The following is a 26,787-nucleotide window of genomic DNA, read 5'->3' as shown; positions in this document are numbered from 1 at the left end:
CTGACTTGAGGTGTTTTTTAAACCATTTTTCTTTTGAGAAAAAAACAGAACTTTAAATCTTGGAAGAATCAGTTGTCTAATTCAGAGCTCATGTAATTGGATATTAATGTTGTTTTTTTCAATTATTTCAAATAGAGATACATTCTGATCAAAATAGCAATTCATAGCAGTGCCTAACTTTGCAAACTGGGTTGAGCCCATTCTCTTAACTGCTGGATTGGCATATTCAAGTTGTACCCCAGGTCTTTTATTCCAAATGTAAGTTATTTTAAACTTTAAATTTCAGACAGAGATTTTTGCCTGTCTGTAATCATGTTTGCTAGGGTTTTTTAGCATCTCATGAAGTAAATTTCATGTTTGCCTGATGCTAGTTAAGTAACTTTGTAAGGACAGAGGGGAATGAGTCTCAGTCTGATGCAAGCTGCTGTTTAATGCAAGCTCAGGACTTCCCACAGTAATATGTGTTTGAAATAGAGCATGGTTTTAAGGAGAGAGAAGAAATTCCCAGTATATCTGGAGGCAATTGAATAAATTTCATGATAATGGATAACTTACCAAAACAGTAATTTTTTCCAATGGATAATTACCCGCGCTCTGAAAAATCTTACTTCCAGTTCCTTATGTGTACCCTTAGAGATTGTGTTTAAGTCATCTCTTAACTACTCTCTGATAAACTAAACAGATAGAGGACTTCATACCTTGCAGGAAGAAGCAGGTTTTTGTGTGCTCTGGTCCCTCCCACAGTTCTCCTTGGATGCTTCCCAGGCTTTCCCACCCCTGTTTTGGGTGTGAGGGACAGAGAATTGTGTTCCCGCAGTGACACTTGTAGGTGATGCTGCAAGGGTCTGTAGAGGAGGTCAATCGTGGAATTATAGATTCATAGAAGGTCATCAAAGGTCATCTAGTCCAACCCCCTGCCATGAGCAGGGACATCTTTAACAAGATCAGGTTGCTCAGAGCCCTGTCCATCCTGGCATTGAATGTCTCCAGGGATGGGGCATCTACCACCTCTCTGGGCAACCTGGGCCAGTGTTTCACCACCCTCATTGTCAAAAGTTTATTCCTCATGTCCAACGTGAATCTCCCCTCCTTTAGTTTAAAACCATCACCCCTTGTCCTATCAAAATGGGCCCTGAGGGAGAGCTCTGCTGCTTCTCCAGGCTGCTGGGATAAGAGCGAGCTTTGTTTGGAGGTGGCATGACAACATCACTGCTGTGCTGAATGTGAGATAATAAACCCTCTGTGAAGCCTGAGATAGTGTAGCTCCAGTGCAGAGAAGATATTTGCACATTTTTTTCTGGCTAAAAACTGGCTTAAATAGATTTTAATTTTGTGACTGCTGAGCTTATGGATTTCTCATCAATTTTTATTATTTGTGCCATTTTGGTTTGCTATCAGAGAGTTGGAAGGCCTTTGTACATCTCCATGTCAATGCCATGATTATGCAATCAAATTTATTCTCTCTTAAAACAGTTAATTTGGCAAGCTATATTTCTGAAGGTACATTTGAATTAGTATTAATTGCTTTAACCATTCAATCGCTTTTTAAACAGAAGCTCTTTCATGATTGTGTCTAAGAGATGCAGAATTTGACAAGTCAGTAATTCCTGTCTTCCCATTTCTTTTATAAGTATTGGCATAAAGTCAGCTTTCATCAAGTTCTCTGGGAATTCCTGTCTGTGAAGGCTTATAAAAATCATAATTAATGATGCATAGTTCTCTATCCTTCTGTTAGTTTTCCAGTGTGAAATATCTCTGTATTATAACCATATAATATTTTTTTTTCATCTAATGCACAACATATGTATTTATCAAGCAAGCATCAAGAGTTGCTGCTAATTATTTACTACCAACAGCTCCATTGCTTTCACCTAGAAGTGGGGAGATGTTATAGATGCAAGATCAAAAATGCCAAATCAATGTTATCTTTTCTCAAAGTAACTTTGAAACTCAGTTTCTACGTTAAATACCGAGGCTACTAAATGCCATTTCTACTTAATTTTTAGAGCTCCAGTTATTTCAGACAGTCCAAGCTCAAACACACTTTCAACTGCTGCTACCTCCTGAGACGACGTGTAGTTCTGACTACTCTGGATTACTTCAGGCATTCCAGATACTTATTTTAGATGAGTTGAAGGCTCGTGGTTTATGTCATCTCCAGGTAATTTCAATTCCTTTTTCTCTATTGTTGCCGGGGTTTTTTGTTTGCTGTGTTGTTGGAGTTTTTTTTTGCCTGTTCAAGAGAGGTAGAAGAGCAAAAAATTCCATGAAATCTGTCAGGATTGGCAGCACTCTTATATGGATGGCTGGGAAAATAGGATCTTTAGTCTCACTGACCCTACATCAGGAGATCAGATTAATTGTAACCATAGAAGTTATATCACATCAATCCAACATTTATTAAAAATATATTTTTATGAAAGAAAACCCTTTGTTTTGAGTAAAAGACCTCCTAAAATTATCTTTTACTACTTCTACCTTTGTTTTTACAGAGCCCTTTGAAACTGTTTCCTTTGAGCATAGAATGGCACAAATGAATAGAGGAACTAGAAGGTTCTCAGGTTGACTAACGGTGGTTTAATTTGACTTTGAATTTGAGGTAAATGCATTTGGAAATACCGGCTCAGTTTCTGTCTGTGATGATTCCACTGTCTACGTCGAATGCCTGAGTGTGGATCGCCTGGGGGTGAACGTCACGTGGAGGACTCAGCTAGAAAACATCCTGGCAGCTTCGTTCCCTGACTTACATGATATTGGTAAGGTTTGGTTTTGGTGGTTTTTGTTTTGTTTTGTTTTGTTTCCTATGATATTTCTGTGTCTCTTTAGCTTGGAGAAGAGGAGACTGAGGACTGAGGGGTGACCTCATTAATGTTTACAGATATATAGAGGGTGAGTGGCACGAGGATGGAGCCAGGCTCTTCTCGGTGACAACCAATGATAGGACAAGGGGCAATGGGTACAAACTGGAACACAAAAGGTTCCACTTAAATTTGAGAAGAAACTTCTCAGTGAGGGTGACAGACACTGGACCAGGCTGCCCAGGGAGGTTGTGGAGTCTCCTGCTCTGGAGACATTCAAGAACTGCTTGGACGCCTTCCTGTGTAACCTCATCTGGGTGTTCCTGCTCCGGCAGGGGAATTGGACTGGATGATCTTTTGAGGTCCCTTCCAATCCCTGACATTCTGTGATTTTTGTGATTCTGTGATTTAATCCTGCTTTGCTTTTGATTGTTTTGCTTCCCTGTGTCTGCCCTTAGGAAGCACTAACAAGGTACTGTTTTTGGTGTTGATATATTTCACTTTTCAGGCTGTGACTGCACAGTGGAAAGGAGCTATGATTGAATGTTTCTTTCAGATAGGACTGCCTCAGCTTCCCTAACTGAGACTGAAAATTACTTTATCGGACATGAGCGGAACAGCCCCACATGTTCATTTCCTTTAGGCAGGTCCTCAGCGGTGGAAAAGATTGTGTTCCTTATTGGCTGGACTCAGAGCAACACAATTCACACACTGCCAAGAATACAGCTAATTTCTTCCAAGATTTTTTTTATTTTTTCTTTTTTTTGCCCCCCACCCCCACTTTTTTTTTTAAAAAAAAAAAAATTTGTTACAATTGACACTAAAGAATGACCCTTACCTTGGAAGTCCTAGAGCAATTATGCAGGGACCATGGACTTGCAGATCTCCACTCTGGTCTCTGAGTGAATTAGGGATGATGTAACTTCTTTCGAAACAGTCAGTGTTTCCCTTTAAAATAAAAGACATACCCAAAAGACAAATGCATTCCATGCCACCTTTTCTCGAGTTTTACTGCTTTGCAGTGGTTTTCCCAACACCAAAAATAAATAACTCTGGCTGCAGTTGTCCTTCCCTCTGACTTTGGGACTGGGAGATGTGTGCCCCACAGCACTTTTTGCCAGATCAAAACCAAATCCAAAAGTGTTCAGGTCACAGACAACAGCTGCAGTTGTTGTGTGGTTCCTGGCTTTACAGTCTGTTTATATTTATGTCCATTAGGTTGCTCCAAATTATAAGGGAAACATGAATATTCAAGCAGTTTGCAGAAAGTGGATCAAAGTACAAGTGTATTTGGTTTTATACTAAGCTTTACTTTTAAAAGTGTTCCCCTTTGAGGGCATTACATTTTTTACACTCTCCACACTGTAGGTTCCCAGTAGTACTAAAATTGCTTTTCAGGGAATGACTGGATGGTTTCAGATGAGGTAGAGCAGAACCTGGTTTCTGTATCCTCTTGACACCATCAACTTCCATTGTCTTCTACAAGCAGCTTTGAGTCTTTCTGATTGAGGTGCAAATTGGCTCTCTGGTTTGAAAATCGGCATCACTAAAACAGCTTTGTTCTTCTCCTAGCTTCTTTACAGGTAAATGAGAAGTCTTGGTTTTCTTTTTCCTCCTGTGAAGTAGCTGAGAAAAAAATTGCAAACCAGAAGTGTGCACATGTTCCCAACAGAGAGCCTCAAAACTAAATCACTCATGAATGCTTGATTGCTTTTCTTTTCTTGCAGATATTTTCATGTACTGAATTCTGAGGCTGTGCAAATCCCTTCCTGAAGGCTTTTATGCCGTTTGGCTTTGTAGCTTAGACCTCAGCTCCAAAATGTTGAGGAATTCCAGCAGTTTGTATCGTTCTTGTTCAACAGGCAAAAAATACTAGGGGTTAGAAAAACAGGCTTTTGGTGGATGAACACATAGTAAACAGCCCCCATCAGTGAGACCAGAGGAAATCAATCCCTGAACTATGCAAACAGTATTTTAAGCTGTGTCTTTGAGCTCTGTATTTTCTTAAAAGAAAAGAAAAACAACAACAAATTTTTTGTTTCTTTGTTTTTTCTCTCACTTTCTCATTTGGCCAATATAAACTCCAGGTAATGGTATGATCCCTTTCCTATTGAGATTAGTGTTTCATTCAACAGAAGCAAATCTTAAATCAGATTTCTTCCCACTACATAACACAAAATGTAGCAATCTGTAGGATATTTCTGTATATGAAAAGATGTATTGTCCCCTGAGAAGTCTAAGTCCCTAAACATATACCAGGCCTTGGAGAAATGTTTAGTAAGAACTTCCAGTAAATCAAACAATGTATGAGATGTGTAGTAGCTTGAATTGCCAAAATCATGCAGCAAAACAGGAGGAAAATGAAGGTAGCACTATTGTATCTGCCACGCTTTAGAGCATGCTGGAGGTCCCAGGAGGCTCATCTTGGACCAGAAACTTGGTCCCAGGTCAGCAGGGAAGTGTGGCTCCAAACTGGCCAGCCCTGCTGGAAGGGCTGGACCAAGGCAGCTTGTGTAAGACATTACCAGTGAGTCTGTGGCTGGTGTGTCTGTCAGGCACTGAATTGTTATCTGTTGAGATGTTCCAGGACATACTTGTCCAATTGCAGTGCATGAACATGTATACTGCAGTTGAACACTTATTGATGTGCTCTGAATGTAAAGGATGCTATATATGCATGAATACTTACTGCGGTTGTAGCAGGGTCACATCTAGTGACGATGTTAAGAACTTTTCACCACAGGGAAACATTTTAGACTAAAGGAAATTCAAAAAACCTAAATGGGTTCTTACTGATTTGACTGTTTGCTTCTTTTCCACATGTGAATTCCCTCCAGCTGTTGTTTCAAGGTCATTTTTAATTCTGATACATCTAGTCACTAGACAATTCAGAAGGATATTTGTGTGAATAAAAGGATAATCTGCTTATTCCTGCTTTCAATTATGAGACAATTTCTGGCAAAACATTTGCAAAATGTTGTTGGTTATATGATGATCTCCAGTTACTTCCTCATGAGCTAAGTATCATTTTGGCCTGGAGTTGAACAAAACTAAGTGCTGCTTTGTTGGTTATAGTATGTGTCAGTGCAGCAGAAGGATAAGCAGCTCAAAGCTGAAGGAAACAGAGCACTGATAACATGAGGACATAGCTGTCAGCTTTAATGCAAAGTCTGTTCACTGTAGCTCCAAAGGGAGAAGCGACATCTACACAACAGCAATCAGCTACAGAGCAACGTTCTGAAAGAAAGGGGCACCTACACTTTCAGTATCAAAGGTCTAGGATGATACTACAGAAAAAGCATTGCAAGGGTGCAGTCTGTTCTGCACATTTACAGCCTTGTACCTGGCTGTAAAATTCTCTCCTCACACAACTGAAAACCCAGACCAGGGCTCCAGTGCAAAGTTGGGAAACTCATCATATGAGAAGGCAGTGGTACCCTCAGCTATATGCCTTGGACACATCAGTCACAAAATAAATAATCTTTGTACAGCGTGTATATAACATCCTCCCCGTGGAAATTCACCATCCAAGGTTGTTGGTGTCCTTGAAAAACTCAAAGTTACAGAGTACAGGACTTCCCATTTGCTGGTTTGATGGGTTACTGGATTGGCCATCACTTGTAGCTACAGAAGGTCCTTGTCTTGCAAATTTGAAGCAGTAAACCACATCAACATTTCATTCAATGCCATAAAACCTGCAGGACTGAATGGGATGTGATAGCAAACAAAATCTGCTGGGAACACTGTTCTCATAGCACTTTTGGTCCAGCCAAACTGGGGAATACACTCTTGATCTAGCACTGAAAATTGTCCTTGCACAAATCGTCAAAAGGGAAGCTGTCTGGGCAACTAAGAACATAGAGAATAGGAAAGATATTCGCTGTTTCCAGCTTTTAACACCAGCTTCAACAATTGTAAAGAGCATGACTGTTGCATAGACGGGTATGTTGAGTATCAGTGGTATGATGGAAGGTGATTATTATATTGCTACAGATGCTGACCATCAAAAACAAACCAACAAAATGCTGGAAAATATGCCAATGATACCCATTGAAAAAAATAGGAATAAATTAAATCTGAATGTCAGATAATCCTGGTTTTCATCTGCTGGATTTCTGTAATTCAGGATTCAAATTTTGTTCTCTAATGCTTTAATTTTTGAATATTATCTTTTTTCTCCGCTTGTTTCTTTAGCACCCTCTACATATACTGACATGAGGACTTTAATCTGACAGACACATTCCAGATTCATTTTTTTCTGCTGTTTGCTAACATGGTTGTATTTCTGTATCTGCCCATGTTTTTAATGGAAAGTTAATCAGTCTCTGTGTGGTTATCCATTCCCATGTTCAGAGTATCTTTATGCTGTTTTGTTGTATTTTTTCCCCTTTAGAAAACGCAATTGTTGGAGAAAACCTCATTGGAGCATTTATGAAAGAGATTAAGGATGGTAATTTTCTGCTGTATTTGGACTCCAAGCAATTCCTAGCAGATTCTGTCATTGATTTCCCCCGGGATGAAGAGTTTGATCTGTCTCCGACTGTGCAGCTAGGATGTAGTAACGGGTTTCGAAGAACTTCATCTCCTGGGAAAGTAGCCCCAGATTCGCAAGGATGTGGTATGTCTCAGTTTAACTTTCCCTTCTTGGGAATCAGCACAAAACCAAAGTTTGAAAATCATCAGTGAATTTGTGCTTATGGTTAATATGTGAAAGGTGTGAAACACAAACGTGAATGGCAAATCTGAGGAGAGATGAGAATTAGTGCTTTGATTTGGAAATAGGCATCATGCCACTGACACGGTAGGTTTTACAGACATTTTCGGAGATTTTTTAGATCTGTCTGGTATTAGAAGGTCTTTCTGTAGTGTATGTGATCCTTAATAAGATTTCACAAAGGTTATGTAGCTAGTGCTTCAGATGATGATACATTATTCCAAATAGAAACCTAGATGCAGAAATGACAGAAGATCTGAGACTGTGGATTCCTGGGCCAAGTCCAGCCAGCTCAGATGGAAGCTTCCTTGGTGTTGGCCAACACTCAGACCTGATTGCACTTCTGCCCTCTTTTCATCTTCTTTCCTTCTGTTTAGTCTGCTTCCCCGGAACAGGCTGCGTTTCTGCCAACATCCTGCTCAGGGCTGCCCAACTCGCCTTCTGACGGATCCCCGTGGCTGTGCCTGGCGCTCCCGGGTACCAGCTCATGCTGCCAAAGAGTCTTTGCCTGAACAACCCCTCTTGTGGTTTTGGCAACATCAGCCCCCCTACAGTGCATCCCTCATTGTTCTTGTTGGTCTAGTTTGCTTCAGCAAGTCTGTGCCTTACTTATGTCAGTTTGGGATGTGTTCACTATGTCAAGCTACTTCTGGGTATAACCATAGAATCATAGAATAGTTTGGGTTGTAAAGGACCTTCAAAGCTCATCTAGTCCAACTCCTTGCCATGAGCAGGGACATTTTCAACCAGATCAGGTTGCTCAGAGCCCCATCTGGCACAACCTTGAATGTTTCCAGGAATGGGGCATCTACTGCCTCTCTGGGCAACCTGGGCCAGTACTTTTCCACTCGCATTGTAAAAAAACAGTAACAGGTATTGGATAACTGATATGGGGAATCCCAATATGGGGAATATTTTCAGATGGGAAAACTTCAACACTACACAGGTTAAGTTAGAGACCTTGAGAGCAAACCGAAATACATGAAAACATCCTAGCTCCGTGCTTGGTATGGTCATTTATGTTGGGAGAGCTTCCTTATGTCTGGGCAAGGGTTTTAAGGTAATCAAGTGATGAATCAGTCCTGAACTGCTTCAGTTTCCAGCTTGGACCTTTAAGGGTAAATTGACTGCAGTTTTAGTTCGTCTCCACAGTCCAAAACACTTCAGTTTTTGCTTATTTATATATACCATGCAGAAAAAAAGATTAATTCCTACTGAGAATCCGGAGTCTGTAACAACTTGCAGTTAATTAACAAGATGTACTGATTAAAGGTATTAATTATTAAGTAGGGTCCATCATTGAGAGAAGAAGAACTTTCAGAGAATTGGATCTTTTTGCCAAGTATTTCCTGCCAGGGATAAAGGCCTCTAGGAAGCAGTGAATTAATTCACCTTTTAAGTTAGTTCATGCGTATTTGAACCAGCTAGCTGTAGAAAAAGTCACTGAATAAAAAAGACTTACCATAGAGATGTTGAAAGGAGAGTTTCTGCTCCAGCTTTTTGCAGAGATTTTGTATTCTAAGATGTCAGAGTATCCATGCTGCTGGACACTGATTTGTGTAGTATGACTGTGTATTTTATTCTAAACAGATGATTTAGGAATTCTGCTTCTTGTTCCTCTAGGATATATATACATATATATGTTTACTTTTATTTGAAATTATTGATTTATTCTGGTCATTTATCCTGTCTGGGTCTGTTTCTTTACTAATAATAGGGACTACTAGTAAGAAGTATCACCTGTGATTGCAGAAATAAAAGTTGTCTGAGAGTGACAGGGATTATTTTCTTATTCTCTTCCCCTTCCTGTTCCACTTTGTTGTTGGAATATGAATTGTCTTATACATTTGCTTGTTTTTCACTGTGAGTGACATTTCCCCTTGCTTCAGGAAGCATGGACAGGTCTTAGTAGGAGCAGCTTGCTGGTATTCTCAATAAACTTAATATTTTCATTTAGGAACAAGCAGCTTGCATGAATCTGCCTCTTCATGTCATGTATTTTCCTTACAGTCATCTGTTTCTTCTATTTTAGCTTTGTTTCATGTTTTCATGCCCGTAAAATGGGTAACATCGTGTTAGTTTTTCTTTGTCTGACTCCTACACTGAATTACTTTACCCCACAGGTATTTATGAATATAATTCCTTAAGAGTCTGAGTTAACAGTTTTATTTTAGCTAAAGTTTAAAAGGGCAAAAGACACTTTCTTTGCTAAGGTGTGAGTCATAAAGAAGAGAGCTAGAAACTGTCCAGGAGGCAACTTCATGAACTCAACCCCTCTTCCCCCATTTATTTTAAGAGAAAACCTGAAGCCTGTTTATGAATTATCTTTGGTTTATTTTATGTTTTTATGAGGTTCCTTTTATTATTTAGAATTCTTGGCAATTCTATTAGATTTGCTTTGAGCAGAGCATAACTGAAATGTAAAATAAAATGCTAGATTTCTAGCTGAGCTGGCAGCTCGAGACTTCATTTCTAATAATCTAGATCAAAAATCTGATATCCCAAAGTTTTCCAGTATCCCTGGAAGGAAGAAAGAGCAGTGCAAGCATTGGGGAATGATCAGTTGTGACAGTTTTTAAGCATCTTAGCATAGAGAGAACTGGTCTTAGGTAAAAGGAGGATAATGTGAGGAGTGGTGTCCCTGTGCTCCAGTGACTTGTTCTTTAGTCTTGAATTAGCTACTCAGTGTGTTGTTCCCCTGGTATGCAGAAGTCCGAGTCTAGTTAGAAATGAGCCCAGGTTACAAATTTCATGTGCAGCAGCGAGGGATTAAATTGGGGGATTATTTTTATTTTCACATTTTATTTTTTGCCTATTTTAGGATTACAAAGTTTGGGCCTAGTGCTAAGATTTTGGCTGAAAGCTGTTGTTTAGTTTCTTATGTTGTTAAAGTGTCTGAACGTTAAAGCTTGAAAGTACAATATGGTGGTTTGTCTGACTTGTAGAATCAAACGTCTCTGCACCAGCATTTTTTTTTCTGTTCTTTGTCCGCTTTTTTTGATCTAATGTGTGAAAAAAGGCAATTTTATTTGCCTAAAATGATATAGAAGACACGGGTGTTACTTTCACATCGTGACTAAAACTACAAAAATAGGAGAATGCTCTGAGGAGCTTAATTTGTTCTTTTTTTTTAACTTTTATTGCTTAATTATTCTCCCTTTGCATTTTGTCTTCCATTTAGGCATGGATTACTCATTTCATTTCAATTTCTACTGTTGTTCATTTGTAATGAGCATGATACTTTTTGCATGTGTTGGAAAATGTCTTTGAAATCTATCAGACACTCCTGTGTATTAAATAATGTGCTTGAGAAAGGACAGTTCTGTCTGATCCAGGAATTTTTGGTTCTGTAATTGATTTTAGATATGTGTTATACCAAGAGTAAATGCCTTGATATGTACTTAGCAGGAAAATTTCAGCTTCACAGTTGTCTCATCCTAGACCTTCCCACTGGACCATTTACAGCAGATGAAGGAAGATATGGTCATATTTATTCTAGTTGTTATTTAAGTCTGTTATAGTTTAGGTGCTCCTATAAGTTAAATCACTTTACTTTCCCATGTGTTGACCAGAACAGTAATTCATCATATGGGTTGTAGTGAGGATGGCCAATTTTCCGTTACTGTTTCTCTCTCATACAAGCTTAAACTGCTGTCAAGACATAGGGAAAGAACAGAAATGAAGTTTTACACCTTGTCAAAGTCCCAAAATATACATTTGATAGTGTTTTGAAGGAAATCTACATCTGGAAAGCAGCTGTGAAATAACAAGTAAAGATATTGTCCTGGAAATGTGTCTATGACTCCTCTGCTTTAATGCTCATTCGAATGATCTAGAGGGAAAAACAATATTTCATGACCTCCCAGAACATAAAGAGTTTTCTTTGTAATATGTAATGCATCAGCTGTAAATATTACTCCCGATTGTTCTGAAAACAATATATATACAGACTAAAGATATCTATTTGTTTTGTGTTTGCGTTGTCATGTGCACAACTAGTGACTTTTAATCCAGCCATTACTGTTTAGTTTGGAAGCACTTTCCAAATTTCTTTACCAGGAGTTCAGAATGAAATTCTTACCATATGGTGGGTTTCTGTATGATGTTTTTGGAATTTCTGCTCCTAGAAACCTTTCTGTTTCTGTCTGTAGTGGTTGAAGTTACTCTGTTTCTATCTCGTGTACCTTTTCTTTCAGAACCTATCCACATAATGCATTATCTTGTTACAAATGGATTTGACATATGGAAATCAGTCCTGGACTTGGTATTTTCAAAGAGCTTGGTGTTCACTAATTCAAGAACAGTTTTAGGGTGATCCGAGGGAAAAAAAGTAGACCACTGCCTATATGCCAATCATTGGTGTATTTAATGAACATTTAAGGAGTGTTCACCTGCATTATTCCACTTAGAAATACATATAATAAGAGCTTGAAGCCTATGGCATGTCTGCCAGCATGAAATATATATATAGACCCACACATATGTGTACAAGTGCCTGAACTGCTTGGATTCCAAAAGAGTAATAAGTTAGTTGTTCTCTTTGCAGTTGTTTGTCCTCCGGGCAGCCATTTCCAGAATGATGAATGTGTTCCCTGCTCTATTGGCTACTATCAGTATCAGACAGGACGTTCCTCCTGTATCAAGTGTCCTGTGGGCAAAACTACCAACTCCTATGGAGCATTCAGTGCTGAACACTGTAAGTTGAACTCATTTTTTTCCCTTATGCTTTGTATTCTGTCTTCAAATAACTAAAGGATTTTTTTGTTTTTCATCTGTAAGTTTAAAAAAATAAAAATATTCTCCCTCTGGGGTTTTTTGGATGGCTATGATCTCTTCTGCATACATTCAAAGATGTTTTACAAAGACAGAACAAACTGTCTGGTATTTGGACCAAAAATGCATGAGAAATGAGTGGTCAGTCTCATCCAGGATGTTGTGGTTCCTTAAGACTTGTTCATTGTACTCAGAAACTTTATCTGGACATTCAGTATCAGTGAGAAACATCTTACATGGTTCATTTATTGACACTTCCATGAACTCTGGAGTAATCTTGTCTTTGTGCAGCATTTTCCACCGAAATACAAATGCTTCTCGCAAAGCAGGTGTCAATATGTTCACTAAAGCTGGTGTAGTCAGTTTAAATGACTTATTCTTGCATGCAGTTCCATAAAGAAAAGCACTTATTATATCCAAATTATTTTTTTTCTGTAGCATTAGCTCTTGAATAAAAGAATTACAGTGAGTAGTGAGAATGAGTTTTGTGTGAGTGTTGGTGAGTATAGGGACTGCTTTGTTCTGTTTCCATCTATTTATTCTCTTAAGTGGAATTAAAAAAAAAACAACTCAACCAACCAGCCAAACTCCAAAAGCCCAATAGATTTATTGTAATGTACCCCATCGTTGATTAGCTTTTGCCTACAGAAGACATTAGATTGAATGTCATTCTTCATTTCCATTTATGTTACCTGTGTGGATATTGGACTTCTGTGCTGAAAAGTTTGCTCCATAGGTTTTCTTTATTGCACTTGCAGCTTCCTTCCTTCCTTCCTTCCTTCCTTCCTTCCTTCCTTCCTTCCTTCCTTCCTTCCTTCCTTCCTTCCTTCCTTCCTTCCTTCCTTCCTTCCTTCCTTCCTTCCTTCCTTCCTTCCTTCCTTCCTTCCTTCCTTCCTTCCTTCCTTCCTTCCTTCCTTCCTTCCTTCCTTCCTTCCTTCCTTCCTTCCTTCCTATGCCTCAGTAGCATCTCAGAAGGAGGACATCAAGGTGTTTAACCTGTCAGGCTCAGTCCACCTGCTATTGCTGCCTTCAATGTTAGTCAAATTTCCAGATTTCTATCTTTGTAGAGCACAGAGACCTGATTTCTAAATATATCTAATCATTAAAACTGTAAAGTAGTTAGGAAAATGTTTGTAATTAAAATCAAAGTTCTTCATTATTTAATAATGCACTGTGAGGGCCTTTTCTTTCTCACTGAAAAGGAGAATAAAACAAAGGTAGGGGGTGTAATAAATGGGTGTGATGGCTCTTGTGCTGTGATTCATAACATTTTATGGATCTATTGCAGCAGGCACTGAACAAACCTGCCTTCTCCATACTTCTTTGCTTTACAGTACTTAGCATAAATGAGTTCTGATCCATGGCAGAGAACCCTAAAAATGTTAGGAACATGAATTGCAGTAACAACAAAGCAGTGAGAATATCATGTTTTAGAGCATGAAACACTGTGCAAATTACAGATTAATTTTTACTGAAGTCTCTGCTGCACTTAGAGAACTTTTGTCCTACGGCATTGAAACATTGTCCTGCTGCATTGACAGGACCAGAGGTGAAGGGCACAAACAAAACCACAGGAGCTTTCCTTTGAACATCAGGAAACACTGTTTTATTATGATGCTGACTGAGCACTGACACAGATTGGCCAGGCAGGTTGTGGGGTCTCTAACCTTGGCAATGTTCAATAGCCATCTGGTCATGGTCCTGGGTAATTGGCTCTAGATGGTCCTGCTTGAGCAGGAGGGTTGGACCAGATGAACTTCAAAGGTCCCTTCCAACCTCATCCATTCTTTGAAACCCAGTGATAGCATTATCAATGTACCTTTTTTTTTTTCTTTGTTTCTTTATTTATAACAGGTATCACGTACTGTCAAAGCAATGAACAGGGTTTGCAGTGTGATGAAGATGGCCAGTATAGACCTTCCCAACAAGACCCTGACACTAAGAAGTCCTTCTGCGTTGATAGCTCTGGAGCAGTACTGGACTGGAAAGAAATAGGTGATCTCCTTACAGACTACCAGTGCCTAGGTAAATGTCAGAAGAATATTTCTGATATTTTTTCACCCCACATAACTGAGACCTCCTCATGAAAAGACTCTTTGTTCCACAGCTGGCTTGCCATCTTACACAGATTCACTTTCCCTTAGTAGTGAACTCTGCCTAAAGCCACATTGCTCTGTAGTTTTGCATTTCTTGACTGCAGTGGGGAAGTCAGTTCCTGTAAATGAAGAGAGAGAAGTAGGTTTCTTGCACTCTCAGATGTCTGATGGCTTTTCATGTATGCTAATCTGCTGCTCTCTGCTTGGAAATCCCAAAGAATAATGGGATGCTAATGGTAAAGAAGCAGAGTGATGAATTTCCTGGTAAAGTAATCACTCATCATGTAAAATAGACTGTGTTTGACAGTGACCTCATAGCAGTGGCATAATGTCACCCTCTGGGCTCCTGCTCTATGGTGTCTGACCTGATAAACATACCCTTGCAAGCTGGGGGAGCTTACTTCTGCTTGAACACAGTTGTGAAATGCCAGTTTTCAAGAAGTTGAAAAAATATAACCATAACATCTCCAGCAATTGTTTCAATGTATTTACTGATTTAGCACTTCAATACTCATCTTCTGGGGGAGCCCTTGGAAAAGTAGGATTTGGCTTCAGACAAATTGAAATAAACTGCCGTAAGGTCTAATTACTCTTCTTAGTTCCAAAGTTTTTGCCTTGCCCAAAAATAGTTTTCCAGAAGTTTTCATTGCTCATCATATTATTGGTATCAAGTTTAGTGGAATATTCAGTTTAGAAACTGATGTCATTGTGTGCTCTAAATTAGACAATGTCTTATGACAAGTGTGATCAGTGGAAGGAGCGTGAAATGAAAGCCCTTAGCTGTGAAGAGGTTGCAAAACTGTCTTCAGCTATTTTTTTTCCTCTGAGCACATCCAGAGACTGTAGTTATGAACATGAGGTGTTAGCTTCTGTTGCGTTCAGTCATGGGATAACCGGGCTGTTTCTTTGAGCAAAGGACTCAGAGCAGCTTAATTCTCCTATAGTTTCCTTACTTTGAGTCTTCCTGCACGAGCGTTTCTGACTCTGTCCAGGAAAGAGCAGTTGTAGATACCTGTGCTTATATTTGTGCATCGTGCTAGAAGAGTTCACTACAAATCAACAGTTACAAGTGTTGACAATTTAGGGTTTTAAAAAGCAACAAAAGTAACACCCAAGAAGACTTGGTTTTGTTTGTTTGTGTGGGTTTTTTTTAATAACTTACAGTCTAACTTAATTTAATTTTTATCTTTTAAAGATCATTCTGTGCCTCCAAAAAGCATCATAGAAAGTGAAACCAATTATCTCTATTTTTACGTTTCTCCCTGCCCCTTCAACTTTCCTTAAGTGAATTCTCATGCAACAAGACAGCAGGGTCTGAAGACTCATCTTCCTTTGACAGGAGACTGGTGATTGGGCAGGGTTGATAAATAACCCAGCTGTTCTTTGGGTTTTTTTGAGTCTTGAGACAGAAGAAGAATTTTCTTGAATGAATGCACAGTAATAAGCTGTAACAACCCTGCTCATTCTTATTGCTCTCTCTCTTCTTATATTTTAAGCCATGCTCAACATTTGTTGCAACAACAGGGATAGGATGTAGAGCTTTACTCTAGTGTGTGAGATGAATGGGAAATTTCTGCTATACTCTAAGCCTGTGAAATGGCTCAGTAGTTATATTACTATTGAGAAGTGGGCAGTGTGAACTGACGAGTTCATGAAAATCAGAGTTGGTGGTTATTATTATTATTATTATTATTATTATTATCATTATTTACAAAGTAGCTTTATAAACACATTTTTTTCTTTTCTTTAGATTAAAAAAACGCACAAATTTTAAAAAGGCAGCATTTCTATTGTTTTTGCAATGTTTTCAGTTTGTTTCATTACACTGTTCCTCTTCTCTGCTTTTCTCTGATATTATGGCAGAGAAAATAGAGGAGTGGGAAGAAGCCGAAATTAGGAAAAAAAAATGCAAACAACAATCAGAAAGATAGAAAAGCATTTTAAAATGCCATAATTAATTTTGAATTTGCATTGGAAATGAAGGCAGCAAACAATTGCAAACAACATAAAACACTACTTTTCATTTTTATGAAAATATGCAAATTCTTCTTTTAACCAGGCACCTCTGCAAGTTGCAGAAATGTAGTTTAGTGCAGAATTAGACTAATGCTTATATTTTGATGTCCTGTGTTTCTAGGAAGGAAAAAAAATTCCACTTCTGTTTACAACATCGTTCAGCCCTCTCCCCAGCCAAGCCAGAGTGCAAGGATGTTTTTGTGTTATGTATTTGGCCAGCCCTTGTGTTCTTTCTGAGCAGAAATAACGGTTTTATCAAAAGCACCTGCTGACTCAGCCCTGACAACAGTGGACATTTGATTCTGATTTAGTCTTGACTGGTTTGCTGTAAGAGTACAAATGATTGTTTTAAGAACTTATCCCCGACTTTTATTTTGTGGTTTATCCAGACGCTTCACAGCGAGAGCCCTGGGATCCTGCTGCTGGGCCTCTGTGCCCGTATGCACTGGGGAGAGAGGGGCTGAGCTTCCAGTTCTTAAAATCACAGAAAATCGTTTAGGTTGGAAAAGACCCTTAAGATCATCAGGTTGAATCATTAAACTAGCATTGCCAAGTTCACCATTAAACCATGTCCCTACGCACCACATCTATGCATCTTTTGAACACCTCCAGGGATGGTGACTCAACTGCTTCCCTGGGCAGCCTGTTCCAATGTCTGACAACCCCTTTGGTGAAAAAGATTTTCCTAATATCCAACCTGAACCTCACCTGGCACAACTTGAACTAGTTTCCTCTTGTCCTATCACTTGCTACTTGGGAGAACAGACAACACCTCCACGCTACAACCTCCTTTCAGGTAGTTGTAGACAGCGATAAGGTCTCCCCTCAGCCTCCTTTTCTCCAGGCTGAACAGCCCCAGATCCCTCAGCTGCTCCTCATCAGACTTGAGCTCCAGACCCCTCACCAGCTTCATTGCCCGTCTCTGAAGAGCTTCTCTTCCATGTGCAGACATCTCACATGGGCTGAGATCAGATCAGGGCTTCTGCTTTTCAGCCTTTTTAGACCTAGACCAGGCATTGGCTGGAGTGACCCAGTGTTTTGCATTCATTTAGGAAATTCAGAGGACAAGTATGGTCAACACAGGGGTGATGCCAAATCACCATGTTCCTCCATTCCTCTCTTCATATGAAAAAAACCTTTGTAATACATGTAGTAGCAATCTGAGCAGGGTAGTAGTGGTGCCATATGTGCCCTTTCACCAGACTATAAGCTTCAGGGCACAGCCAGGGCCAAACTTTCTGGAACTTAAACTGGGTTCCTCACCCCATTTGGTGATCTTTGGGTTTTGCATCTTTAGACCTCATGGGCTTTTGGGTGTAGTGGTTCCAATTCAGAGAGAGAAGATAAAAGGGTTTGGTAAGTAAAGTAATAGTCTGGAGTTACATGTTGAACGAAGGAGTAAGAAAGGAGCGTGTAGGACATAATACCTTGGATAGATTCCTGAGCCTCAACTCAATGGAGATCAGACTGTCGGGCTCCTGTAAACAAGTGATAAAGCTTCTGGAGTTCCTTTCTAGCCAAGTTGTGTTGGGGCTGGCTCTTGTTTCAGTGGCTGTTTTGCAGAAAGTTGGTTTCCCCATTGTCTCAGTACTTGCTTCGGTGCCATGAACAAGTAATGGGAGATGACCAGTCTGCTGCTGGAAGTCTCACTTGAATGTAAACAGAAATTATATCCTCAGTCCAGCTGTCTCCTGCATTATCTATGGAGTTATGGTACATCATTTAATGAGCAAACCTCTTTATGAGCAAACCTCTTTCCCTGCAGAATTATTCCATTTTTATTTCTACCTAAAGTGTTTTTGTTTGTTTTTCTTTTTTTTAGTGCTCAGAAAATTTGAGAGAGTTCCTTCCTCCAGACTGATCTATGGGTCAGAAGAAGCTCAAATTCTTCAGTCTCAGTCATTCCAGGGCGACGTGCAAAGTCCAGCTTTTCAGTGCATATCAGGTGAGGAAAACTCTCAGAAAATCTGTAGAGACAACATCACAGCAAATGATAATGTTTTAATATAATGTGTGTATAGTTAAGTTCCTAGATAAACTATATGTTTTGCAGTTCAGCACCAGTTCACTACAAGATGTTTACTACTTCCCTTGTTTCAGGGAAGAAATTGGTCTTTCTGTCAGAAAGAAGTCTTCTGACTTTATACCACTTCAGACAATCTGAGTTTAAAGCCATTTGGTATAGTTTGCAATACGAATGAGAGCTGAGATTCAACTCAGGAAACATTCATCAGACTTTTGATACGTGCAGACAAAAGAAGGATTAGATGTTCAGGACATGTGAAGACCAGGCTTTCGTCTCTTCCCAAATTACCTGATTGGCTTGTAAAAGAGGAATAATCATCCTTGCTTATTTCAGAAGGATATTTATAAGTGCAGAGATATTCCTCTGCTGAGCCTTGCGGTGTATATACTGTATTAGAAATGGACACATCATGTTTGCTGGTTGATATTGGTTCAAAGTCACCTAAGCCCAAGGGTAATCACTGCACTGTTTTCAGGGTGCTTTGAATTAGTCTCATCTTCTGTCTCCTAATGCTCAGATTGTGAAGAGAGACAGAGGAGTTACATTCAAAATAAAAACACCCTGGCAGTAATAACACAGGTGGCTTGTTTCCAGGATAGACATGACAGAACTCTGACAAAGTCAGTGACTTCGTGTCACATACCCTGGTCTAGCTGGAGCATTCATCTCTCGTGTGAAAAAGTGAATATGTGAAGCCTTGTATGTGTTACTGGAATGATTTTCCTGCACCAGATTATCTCCTAGCCATATACTGTAAGGTTTCATGCACCTTCCTCTGAAACCAGAGACCTTTGAAAGCAAGACACTGAGCTGAGAGAACCATGGGAATGAACTTGGGGAGGAAAAGATCACACTTTGACAAGCAACCTGATTCAGTACATGCAGCCTGTATTTTCATTATAAGTTATATTCACTGTAAAGTGGCAGCACTACTACAAAATGTTACTGCTGGGGTGGTCACTGAAGGGTCAGGCTTAATCTTTCCCTCTCTTCTCTACAAAATCAGGCTACTTACCTTACATTTCTGATGATATTTTAATCTAAGCTGGTTGATTTTATACTAGTGACATTTAGAAACAATTTCACCTCCTGTTCCAGGAGCAGAGCTGTGGCAGCGAGCTAGTGGTGAGAGTGTAAGGGCAGAGGGATCTTCAACCCATCCGAAATCTGGATGGGGATAGATGCCTGCTCCCTTGACCAGGTGGTGGCTGCAGGTTGAAGAATTTTATGTTTCCCTCCTTCTCATCATGCCAACATTTGTCACAATCTATTTGCCATGGGGTTACTGTATCAGGCAGATGTGATGTGCTAGCAAAGTGGTTCATGAGAGTCTTCCCTGTCTGCCTCAGCAGACGTTAAATATTTGGGTGGATGGTTAGACCTAACTCAGCTGTTTGTATCATCAGGTGATGAATGACTTTTTGCATTAATTTAAAAACCTAACCCTCTACTAAATTAGCTGAATACTAAAGTTCATTTGGCTAATGAAATTCATGTGCTTGCAAGTCTGATAGAGGTATAAAAAACTAGGCAAATGATGGTAAACAATGGAATTTGTAGCAGAAATTGTATACATGAAATGCTAGGAAATCTAGGATTTCTTTCCTGTTTTCAGGCTGTGAAAGGGAAGACACGTGTGGTTTTGCCACTTTAACTCCTTCTGGTGCTGAAGTTCTCTGTGAATTATACAGTGCTGCTGAAGTCAACTTCAATTGCACCACCTCTGTATTGGTAAATATTATCATATTTAAGAATGTGTTAATCATAATACATTCAATATAAGTAGACAGCATCACAGAAGAAAGGCAGGCTGTTACCTGAAGCCTTGGACATTGCTTTTCACTACGGCAGTAATAAATTCCTGCAAGTTGGTAAAGAAGCTATACCCAGATGTTTCCAAAAGTGACACCTGAAAGCCTCAGTGTTTGGTTAAAAAATCATAGAGCACTTTTGTTCTTAAAATATACTGAACTCCTTAAAATTGGGTTGATTTAAAAGGAAGGTTAATTTGGATAATCCAAACTAGAAAAATCCAGGTTGGTAATCAGGTCACCTGAAACAGTCGTAATTTCTCAGTCCCTTCCTTTAGCCCAGGGTTTGAATTGTGTACTTTTTAGCACTGTAACATCTTCCTATTCACTACTTTTAAACATAGCGATGTGGCATTGAAGAGTTGAGACCTGAGTTTGATAGAATAAAAAACGCCCACACTGGGCCACAAGGAGCTCTGGTGGTTATAAACCAAGTTTCTGAATAAGGAGGAGGAAACCAATTAGGTTGTATTTATTGTGCGTACCTGTTTTCTGACTCAGGTGCAAGGCATTTTGGGGAACCCCGCTGCCACCAGCATCGGTCGTCTCAGCTGCCTGCTGCATGTCAGGAACCCAGGGGGAGATGCAGTCATGGTCTATTTGAAGAGAGGTACCAGATGCGAATCACTCATGTAAAAGTAGACTGATGTGCCCAGACTTGTAGTTACTTCTATATAGAATCATGACTAAATGTGGGGAGCATTTTTGTTTAAGAAGACACAATACTTTTCAGAGCTTAACATTTAGCGATAGCCCAGAAAACACAGCATACCTTCCCTTGCTGTCTTGTTGCCTATAAATTAGGGATACAGCTTTTATGAACCATTTTGATGGTTTTCTCCACCAGATAGTTCCACAAAAACTCAAATTCAGTTTGATGTATTGTTCTGTTCTGTTTTGTTTTACTATAGTTTCTCTTTATTAAACAGTTTGCTATTTGGTTATATAAGGCATTTTTGACCAGCTTATACACAATTTAACAGTTTATGTTAATTTTGATTGTGAATTGTCCTACTATTATACCAACCAAGAAATAACCTACTCTCCAGTGAATCCCAAAGTAATTTAGCTGAACTAATGACTGTATAACATAACTTCTTTTTGGCCTAAGTTTGATTGATACTACTGCATGTCCCATCCAGTGTGTGTCCAGCTTTAAGCTTCATACCAGATTCGAAACAAGACAATCAAATGCAGAATGCTGCAGTGTTTGAGTCAAAACCTTCTGCTGTCACTGTTTTCTTTTCACTTCTATCCAAAACTCAGAGTTGCCATTTGCTAGTAATAATAAAAATAAAGAGCAAAGTCTCAGCTGAAAAAAACCCAACTTTTCTGAAGTCATAATCAACGTAATAATGTTGATACCAGATCTACTCTAGATTTCTGTTGATATTGCAGATTACATCCAGGATTATATGAATAATTTCCTCTTATATATATGTCTAGTTAACAGAAGTCCTAATTGCAGATGCAGTTATGCTTGAGAAATTACACATTTCACTTTTTTAGTGAGATAAGTTTGTTTCATTTATACCTGGCTGTTATTAATGTAGTGCTTGAAAGTAGAATATTACCAGCCTTACTGTGTACATTGATTTAGGAGCCCTTTGCTGGCACAGTGGACTGTTTTTACTACTCTGGCACTACATTCTGATCAGCTACCCAGGTATAATTGCACCAAACCATTTGATGAACTTATCTTGCATCTGAAGCTCAATGTCCAGAAAAGAACTTTGAAGACTGAGTTTTTATCATAAAACTTTCAACCAGCTGCAGACTACAGGCAATCCAAAAGCATCCCATCTCCTCTTGAGCTCTTTTGAAGATTTCTTTCCTGTTCTGTCTACCCAGGACAAGAATTTAACTCGTCTGGACTCAAGACCTTCGAAAGGACTAGTTTTCAGAATGTGCTTTCTGGCGTGTATCACTCCATGGTGCTCTCAGCATCTAGCGCATCTCTGACTGACGCTCAGCTCTTCTGTCGGCAGACTTGCAGCGGGGACTCTTGCTGCGACGGCTTCATCTTGAGTCAGATTGCACTTGACGGAGGTACTGCCTAACTGCAAAATAAAAAATTCTGCAGTAGAATACCAGCGCTGAGTAGAACTCATTTTTGGATACATTACACCTACCTCTGCACCATACCAGTGTCAGCAGCCTGCCTCTACATCACTGACACTTTTTGGTATAGATAGAATTTGAGTAATTCCCAAGACTGGCCTGGAGCAGTAGAGATTAAGACCTGAGGTATCAAGGTGCTTTTGGAGAGAAATGGACATATTGAAAGGATAATTCTTTTGACCTGCTTTAGACATCTGCATTCAGATGAGATAAATAATTCTTACATAACTCAGCCCTTAAGTTCCAGAAGGACAGGGAACTGCTGGAGAAAGTCCAGTGCAGGGCAACAAAAATGATGGAGTGGAGCATCTCCCTTATGGGGAAAGGCTGAGGGAGCTGGGGCTCTTTAGTTTGGAGAAGAGGAGACTGAGGGGTGACCTCATTAATGTTTACAAATATATAAAGGGTGAGTGTCATGAGGGTGGAGCCAAGATCTTCTTGATGACAACCAATGACAGGACAAGGGGTAATTGGTTCAAACTGGAACACAAGAGGTTCCACTTAAATTTGAAAAAAAACCTTCTTCTCAGTGAGGGTGACAGACACTGGACCAGGCTGCCCAGGGAGGTTGTGGAGTCTCCTACTCTGGAGACATTCAAAACCCCCCTGGACACCTTCCTGTGTAACCTCATCTGGGTGTTCCTGCTCCGGCAGGGGGATTGGACTGGATGAGCTTTTGAGGTCCCTTCCAATCCATAATATTCTGTGATTCTGTGATGCTGTGGTTACCAGACGTTGGTGCCTTTCAGCTGAAGGGGGAATTAAGATGGTGCCCCCAGACAGAGTCCTTGTAGTGAAAATGTAAATCAGCTACGTTTTGGAGCAGAAAAAAAGGATGCTAAACAGGGAATCACATTATTTTATTGACAACAAGAATGCTTTAATCTCTGAAGTCTGAATGTCTAGTTAGAAGAGCAAGTGAGAGTGAGATGGACGGAGTCTGGCAGAGGTGGGACTTAGGCAGAGCCCAGAATCTGCCAGCAAATTTAATCACTTAATGTCAGTGCCAGCTTTCTGTAGTTTCTTTTTGAGCTCATATGGGATCAGCTATCCTATTGGAGGTGCATTTCCTATAGAAAAAGTGAAGTTCTCATTGAGATGTCTCACGTTTTTAAAGACAAACTCAACATATCCAGGCATGTGGTACTGGCTGCTGTGTGGCAACCACTTCTCCAGTTAGGAATGGAAACTGATCCTGGATTTGAGAAAACTTATTCAGTGTAAGTTGTCAAGCAAATGTTTCCATAAAATTATTTTCTGTTTTGACATAGCATTTTTTTTTTTTTTGCATCAAAATATTCTAAATGATCTTGTAAAGTCTGTTTCTCTGTAAAATCTATTTCTCTGTACATTTACTGTGAGATGTTTGGGTTCTCTATACTTGTGAGAATAGAAGGAGGTGTGTAAAAAAAAAAAAAGATTAATGTTGTAGAGCTCCCTGTTTAATTGGGGAGGCATATTTGCTTCAATACCACAGGTAAATGCATTGCTTGGACTAGCACCTTATTTATAAAAAGATAAAAAAAAGACAAAAAGGGTAGCATATTTGATATCTCATGTACCAAGGCCATAAAAACAAACCAGAGAGGGCATTGTAAAACCATAGAAATGCCTGAACTGTGAAAACAAGTACAAAACAAGACCTGAGTATTGTCTAGACATTATGGTGACAGACTGATGCCAGAACACCTAGCCTTAAGAGCGCTGGTCCCCTCGAGTCACACCACGATGCTGGGGGAGACACAGGCTTGGGCTGACTGAAATCAGGCACCAATCCAGGAAACCATCCCAGTAAAAATATAAGTGCTTTCTTGGTTCAGAGCCTGAGACTGTAAGACCGCCAAAGGATTGAATATGTCTCTGTGGTGCTATGAAATGCTGAAAACACTGTTTGATATTATCCGATAATAGTAATATTTTATTAGGTGATAATAGTATGTGCTTGAAATCTCTGTGAAACAGGCTACAAATGTTTAGTTTAGGTATGAGTAGCTAATCTTAGTACTCCAATTTGAACATATGGCTCTGTTTTACTCTTTTTTTTTTTTTTTTAGCAATACTAAAGGCTGTCTATCTCAATGACATAGGTTCCATTGACATTTAGAGAAAGCATTGAGATGCTTGGGTGAGAAGCTCTGTGTAGACGTAAAGCATGATTGGAGTGATGCAACTCTCTCTTTGCCTTTACCCAGGTCTCATTTTGTGTAGTCTGATGAGCTACCCGGATGTGCTAATCTGCAATGTCAATGACTGGAGTCCAACAGCATCGTCTGTCTTTGATGGAGTATGTGAAGGTGTTAGCTACGATGAAAAAGAGATGATGTTTTTCTTCTCTCTGGGAGGACAAGTGTTCAGTGGAAGTATGTCAGTGAATTACCTCAATTTACATTACTTTAATTCTGTATAGACTCTGCCTTTTTCACCAGCCTGCTCTTCTACTTCAGTGTTTTTTTTTTTTTCCTCAAGTAAATCAATACCTGTACAATCACAAGAAAATAAGATCTCCCTAATCAGATGCATTTTTAGATAGATGGACCTCTCAAGTTTTATTTTGTGAACATTAATGGAAGTCAATAATATGTTTGGTTTAATGTGTTACCCTGTAATACTTTCAGTATTTAATTCAGGGAGATTCAAGCTAATAGTTTGAAAGAAAGGTATAATCTGGAGCAAAGACCAAAAGACAGATGTGTAGAGCTGCACCGAAAAAGCAGTGATGGAAAACAGAGTAAAGCTTGGACCCAGACTAGCACCAGCACACCTGGGTCCTTCTTCTCTAGGGTATCATATTGTAAATGAGGCGGTGCCTAGTCTAGGGATGTGTTTTTAATGCAATTTCGGAGCATTTCAATACTACCTGCAGCTATTCTAACAAACTTTCTTCTTTATTAGCTTCTAAATTGGTAGAAGAGGCAGAAAGAAATTTTACTACCTTTCAGCAAGTTTACCTGTGGAGAGGTGAGTTATCTCACGGAAGTTGTTATAAAAGCTTATGATGAACTGTAGGCTGTGGCAGATTTGTGGTCTGTAATGGAAGTGTCATTCTCACTTTATTTTATACCATCCAAATTGAGACACTACTCAAAAGTCTTTTCTGGCAGGAGTGATGTAATCTGGAGCAACCCTGCTACTGTCAGTTTTATGAAATTTGGGTAAATTCCTGTGTCTAAGAATATGCTTTACAACTTTTAATACCTGTGAAAAAATTTATCATGGAGATGTGCTTTTGTCCCATCAGTGTCCAGGTATCTTTATAACTTGGCACGTTATATGTATCTAGATGGGTTACTTTTATTAGCGTGACAACTACTTATGTGTTGGTTTTGCAATTTTACTTTCTGGATATCAGAATTTACTTAGCAGGACCTGCAGAAATGATTTGTGATACTGCTTTATAAATGCACGCACCCTCTAGAGCACGGATGCTGAATGCACAGTAATTGGGGTTATGGCATTTGCTTTTATCCTCCAAACAGCGTGGTTTGATTTAGATTTTTCCCAGAGTTATACATTGATGGTTTTACTCATTTGTGATTCATCAGCTGGTGGAACTACCTAAGGAGTTTTTTCCAAATGGTGCACTTTAAAATATTTGCTAAATTTGGGAAATAAGGATGATTTTGTCCTGTGGAAGAAAGATAAATGCTCTTTAATTCCTGTTGTGTTCCAGGTTCTGATATGATCACCCGGACTAGAACCTCAGAGTGTGATGCTACAGCTTTGAAAACAGAAAATGATCTAACGTTGTCAGGTATTATAGTAAGGACAGACAAAGCAGGTAGCAGAAGATAGCATACAAAGGTGTAGAATTTAACCAGAAAATATCATAAATTGCCATATATATATATAGTGATGATATAAGTATTGCGAAGTCCAGAGGGTTTCGCTTAGGTACGATGTCTGATACAGGTTTTGAGAAAGATATTAAAAATGTAAGCCTTCTGTCTTTGTTTTTTACCTTCCCTGGCCAGGTTGGAAACGGAAGTGTTAAAATGTTCTCTGAAAGCTTATTCTTTCAAGACCTATTGAACTGTAACGACTCAGGAAATACTATTTGGCTGAGAAAAAATTTCACATAAACCCAGGAATCAAATGTTTATGCTGGGTAACTGGGTATATTTGCTGCTACTGAAAATAGGAGTGTAAATATGATGCTTAGAGAAACTCCAGATGAAACTGCAATCCCAAGTGTTTCTTTTGTGCGTGATGAAAAGTGAGGGACCTGTGAAGTTCTCTGACTCCTTCGTTATTGCAGGGTCTGCTCTTCATTGTACTAAATCATGTAGCTATCCAAAATCATCTGTATTAAGTTACTAAAATTAATTTGGGCCTTCAGCACGATAATCCTAAGAGAACAGTGGAACCTGTTGAGAGCACATTGATTAATGTCTAATGAACTGTAATCTTTACTGAGGAGCCTTGATGAATACCT

General features: G+C 39.3%; 1 protein-coding gene across 1 annotated transcript in view; it reads left to right on the top strand.

Annotated features, from left to right (window-relative positions):
- Window positions 1–26,787, top strand: part of TG (thyroglobulin) — a 159,689-nt gene that overhangs the window by 26,884 nt on the left and 106,018 nt on the right. Inside the window, exons 18-29 of the mRNA XM_065831913.2 lie at window positions 2,007–2,161; window positions 2,600–2,756; window positions 7,192–7,416; window positions 12,059–12,208; window positions 14,140–14,310; window positions 18,220–18,342; window positions 20,039–20,154; window positions 20,736–20,844; window positions 22,086–22,283; window positions 24,548–24,715; window positions 25,248–25,313; window positions 26,026–26,106. Of these exons, the coding sequence (XP_065687985.1) occupies window positions 2,007–2,161; window positions 2,600–2,756; window positions 7,192–7,416; window positions 12,059–12,208; window positions 14,140–14,310; window positions 18,220–18,342; window positions 20,039–20,154; window positions 20,736–20,844; window positions 22,086–22,283; window positions 24,548–24,715; window positions 25,248–25,313; window positions 26,026–26,106 (1,719 nt within the window). The remainder of the gene's footprint in view (window positions 1–2,006; window positions 2,162–2,599; window positions 2,757–7,191; window positions 7,417–12,058; window positions 12,209–14,139; window positions 14,311–18,219; window positions 18,343–20,038; window positions 20,155–20,735; window positions 20,845–22,085; window positions 22,284–24,547; window positions 24,716–25,247; window positions 25,314–26,025; window positions 26,107–26,787) is intronic.

The sequence above is a fragment of the Patagioenas fasciata genome, chromosome 2, assembly GCF_037038585.1.
Source record: "Patagioenas fasciata isolate bPatFas1 chromosome 2, bPatFas1.hap1, whole genome shotgun sequence".
In the NCBI taxonomy this organism is placed as follows: Eukaryota; Metazoa; Chordata; class Aves; order Columbiformes; family Columbidae; genus Patagioenas; species Patagioenas fasciata.
This window is presented reverse-complemented; position numbering and strand designations above follow the sequence as displayed.